This window comes from Centruroides sculpturatus, unplaced genomic scaffold (genome assembly GCF_000671375.1).
Source record: "Centruroides sculpturatus isolate CEXI.00-Female unplaced genomic scaffold, Cexi_2.0 scaffold514, whole genome shotgun sequence".
Taxonomy (NCBI): Eukaryota; Metazoa; Arthropoda; class Arachnida; order Scorpiones; family Buthidae; genus Centruroides; species Centruroides sculpturatus.
The window spans coordinates 391446-396372 of NW_019384787.1; the positions used below are offsets into that span (position 1 = coordinate 391446).

Here is a 4927-nt window from a genome sequence, read left to right on the forward strand (position 1 = left end):
AAGGGGCATTAATACTATTAAATTTTGGTTCTTAATTAAAGGTCGACAGGGTGAAGACATAAAAGGGGTCATGTGTCATATCTCTTAATGAATATTTTACTTGTTATTAGCATTCAAAATTTAAAAAAATAAAATAAAACTTGGTCTCTACCCTCAAAGTAAGCCTTTTTGTCATTTTATAATAGTACAGTAAAACCCGTTAAGATGTTCTCGCCTAAGATGTTAGAATGTGTATGGAGACACGATTTAGTTCAACCACTTTGACACTTAATAACTAACTCCTGTGTTAAACCATCTGACTCCGATTCTGACCACAGAAATTATTAGGCTTCAAACGGGGTGAACAAAATCATGCCCCCCCCAAACAATCTAACATCCACACATATAGAAAAAAACCACAAACCTTTTGCTTAATTAACTCAGAATTTCAAGGCGTTCTGAGTCCAAAAATGTAAAAATTTTGGGAGGGGTCATTTTTTGACCGAGCGCTACACTTTGTTATATATAACAGCCGGAAAAGTAAAAATTATCAAATACATATTTATATATTACTAAGAGGAGTCTTTTAGCTTTGAAATAAAAAGTTTCTACGTTCTATCTTTATTAGAACTCTATTTATTGAATCTTTTATTCTGAGGTCACTTAATGACATCAAAATTTCCGGGTCTCTTTCGGTAACTAGTCCGCCCCTGGTTGGAGTTGGTAGATTTTTACGCGATTCCACAGCCCTGCTTGAAATATAAAGGTTTTGAAATAATCAGTTACAGAATTCCAATAATCAAGTAGTGTATAGTTTAAACCATTAAATATAATACAATATAGTATAAGACCAAATAAGTAAGTGGGCAAGTAGTTAATTACAGTCAACTAGAAATGTTGACTTCTGATGATGGTTGGATAGCATAAAACCAGTTCAATTTTCTAAAAAGTTTTTATTTCAAGAAAAGCAATTTGTAGTTTGAATTGAATTTCTTTCATAAACTTTCTTATGAGGGTGGATTGAAAAATTTCCGGAATCGCTGTTAGGAGGTTTCTATTTGGAAATATTTTTCCTATGCTGCATTAGCAAATCTTTTGTATACGTTGCCTCCAAATTTTACATTGATCTGGCCAATAGTTGTTTTTACAAGCACTGAAGTGAGATACCCTGTGTGTCTGTTGGTACACGGAGAAAAAAACAAAATTCAATCTGTTATCAAATTTTTCCATTTGGAGGGAAAAACTGAAATGGAAATCAAATCCAGGTTGGACAATGTTCTTGGCAATTCATCAATTTCATTTTCCATGGTAAATTTTTGGGTTTTGGAATTCAAGCCTAGTTGCACACACATACACACACAAAGTGTTGAACCATTTTGAAGACATCCAAAAACTGCTACTGCTCCAGAAATTGCAGATAAAATCCATGACAGTGTCAGAAGATCACCGAATCAAAGTGTGTGAAATTGAAGAAGCTGTGGGCATCTCCTATGAACGGGTAGTTCTTATTTGGCATAACAAATTTGGTTTAAAGATGTCATCTGCAAAACGAGTGGTACGTTTGCTCAATCCAGAGCAAAAACGCATTAGCCCTGAATTTCAGCTTGGAGTTTGGAATCGTTTAAGAGAATCCAATAGATTTCAAGTGATGATTTGTGACAATAAATGACACTCAGATTCACAACTACGTACCAAAAATAAAAGTTCAATCAAAACAATGGATTGGAGATATTGAGCAGATTTCAAAGAAAGTGAAGACCATTCATTCGGCAGGCAAGGTGATGGCATCAGTGTTTTTTGAAATGCCAAAGAAATTTTGTTAATTGACTATCTAGAAAAAGGAAAAACTCACTGGCTGATACTATGCAACACTATTGGACAAGGTCAAAGTAGTGATCCAGGAAAAACACTCAGGAATAATCAAGAAAAAGTGCCATTTCAGCACAATCACTCACCCATTTATTACTTATATCGAAAAGCTGGAGAAACGTTGGATCAAGTATGTTATGATTCAAGGGGATTATGTTGAAAAATAAACTATAACTTGAAAATCATTTATTTGGTTTTCATTGTCATTGTAGAAACTTTTCAATCCACTTTTGTACTAACTTGTAAGTGGAGATAATTGATTTAAAAGTCTTTATTGACTTAAAGGCTCCCCATTCTATTTGAAAAGTAATAGGTGCAGCCCATTTTAAATATTCACATTACTATTACTGCTGCTGCCATCAGTACCACTGCCACTATCAACTTAAGGAGTCGATTCTGACCCATTTCATTTTTTGAGGGGGTAATTTTTGGTTTGTTTTCTTATTTATTTTGGGGCATTTAGACTACTGCATCTTGCCTGGACAAAATTCAAAACTTAAAAACAAAACTCACCTTACTACAAGGACTGCCGAGGACAAATTGAACACGTCATCAATCCAGAAAAAACATCTCGGGAGAGACTTCCAAAGGGAAGTTAAAAGAATGACCTCCCACCCCAAACAGTCACCAAAACTTTAAAAAAAGAATTATGTGAGGACAACGACAACAATACAGAAAGATTGCCAGAGTTAAATAAATGTTAACTATAAGTATGTAAATAGAGGGAGTGGGCATATCAACATAACATCACCATCGTTTGACTCTCTGGGCCACCAGCTTTGAGGGAACACCACTCTCGTCATCCTCAATGCAGTCGATTAACTGGTGATTCTGATCTCTAGTCTTCTTTGCCTGCTTCTGCATAACCATGGACATGCACATTGTAGGTATCACACCTACAGTGTCCTGCATAGCTTCTCTTGCACTGTTCTAAGGAAGTAACTGTGTTCCTCTGCGTAATGCTCTAATCAGCGATTTTGTCACCCAGATCCTCTGTTAACAAATCATTGCCCATTTATGTAACATATTATTAGTGTAGTAATTGCTTTTCGTTGGGATTACCAGTGGCAACAAACCTCTTCCATGTAAATATAGCTCTTATTGTTACTTACCATTATTGTACTCATCTAGCCAGAAAGGCAATCTGTAAATTTTTTGTATCAATGACTGTTTTCTATAATATGCGCGATGGGAATCAGAAATGTGATCTTGAACTTTACCTCCATTTTCCATCTCTTCTACTCCATTTCCTCCCCTTCCCCACTCTATCCCTCATTCATCCCTCTATACCCTCTCCTTTTCACACCTTTGGTTAAGTCCAACCAGGACAGCTATCTTAACTTTACTTTAAATAAATAACATCACCAATCCCAGCTATACATGAAGAGTGTCTCGGGCCCACCAGTGGCCAAGTGGTCTTTGTCCCCAACACCAGGAGTTTGGTCATGGGTTTGCACCTTGCTCGAATGGGCTGGTCACGTGGAGTTTTCTAGGTTTTCTCCATGTCTATAACACCCGAATAGGGGCCAGTTTCCCTTAAAAGACCTCCCGGAAGGCATTATTTCCCGCGTATGGCCATTCCATCTATAAGGCCAGGCTAACGGGATGCATGCATCCATATTCTCGTTCTCAGAGTAAATAGCCTACACGAGTTGCACACTCCACATTAACCATTGTATGAAAGAAAGAAATGCATCTCCGTGTCCAAGAGCACAGACACTATCGCTCCAACTCCACCTTACATTGAAAACGAAGTCACAGACCCCTATTTTATTTTAATACTTAAATTACGTTACGTTTTTGAATTCCTCGTCGCAATTAATGGAAAATGGCAAAGTCTTATCAATATCGATCGATCGAATTTTGAGATCGAACGCAACAGTGTAAGTCACATAGAAGAGGCTTGGCTAATGCTCTGCCTCAATATTTTAAGTTGCAAAAATCCAAACTATTACTACTACGACAATTTACAAATACGCGATAAGAATGTTCGTTGCATACGTGACTTTTACAATTATTGCAAGTTTGACATTGCCTAATTTTTAAGGAGCTAAAACGCAATGTTGTTTTTTTTTTGTAGTTCTATAGAAGTGTTATCAATTTGATTTTTCTGGATTATTCTCCTAAATCAATTGCTTTGTTTATCGCAGTTTCTCGTTTTCCAATATAAAGTCTTATTAGTTCTGCAAAGTTTCGTTAAAAAACATCTTTTCACGGTACGTGAAGTTAAGCGGGTTCTGTATGGTAAATAAACACGGGTATTGTTTTTTGTGTTACATTTAGGCCTTTTATATTATCGATTACAATATAATCGATATTGAATCGATAATATAAAAAGTGTAAACGTAACACAAAAACGCCAAAAAAAAAAATGCCTATATTAGAAGAAAAATCCCCTATCGCCTTAATCGGCAACGCATAAAAATAAAGACTATTGTTATGCAGAATGGAAAAAATACCTGCGTTTGTAAAGCTTTAGCTACGACAGCAGCTCCAGTCAACATTTTCGACATCTTGGTAGAACTATTGTATTCTCTCCACCTTGTTCATATGGAGATAACAGATCTCGGCAGAAACACGTGACAAAATCTTAAATTGCTTGCTTGCTTGCCGTCCTCTGGCGGCGAAGTTAGGCGTTAGCTACTTTGGCTATTTCGCCCCGTGTAGTAGTTATTCCAGGTGAGTGGAGTTGGGTTGTGAAACAGATGGTGATCTCAAGTTGAAAAACTTGGTCTAGAACAGCGTTTCTCAAAGTGGGCGATAACGCCCCCTTGTGGGCGCTGGAGGCTTTCAGGGGGGCAGTAGAAGGCTCAAAGAGAATTGGGGGGCGTTAAGGAAATATAGAGGGGCGACGGCAGACAAATTCTATATATAAAAATTCGACGGAATATATATAAAATGTTGACATTTTATATATTTTTTATTTTTTATTGAAGGTCACAACTTGAATATTTCTAACACATTGACTTTTATTTTAGCTCAGCGTTTCTCAAAGTAAGCAATAACGCCCCCTTCTGGCGCGATGAATAGATCTATGATAGAGGCAGGGTATTGAACGGTGACCAAAGGCAAAATTGGG

The 4927-nt window shown here is 36.8% G+C and overlaps 1 protein-coding gene across 1 annotated transcript in view; it reads right to left on the reverse strand.

Annotated features, from left to right (window-relative positions):
- Positions 1 to 4562, reverse strand: part of LOC111629264 (2-hydroxyacyl-CoA lyase 1-like) — a 53796-nt gene extending 49234 nt beyond the window's left edge. The window contains exon 1 of the mRNA XM_023373146.1: positions 4308 to 4562. Within this exon, the coding sequence (XP_023228914.1) occupies positions 4308 to 4361 (54 nt within the window). The 5' untranslated portion in view covers positions 4362 to 4562. The remainder of the gene's footprint in view (positions 1 to 4307) is intronic.
- Between the last annotated feature and the right edge of the window lie 365 nt (positions 4563 to 4927).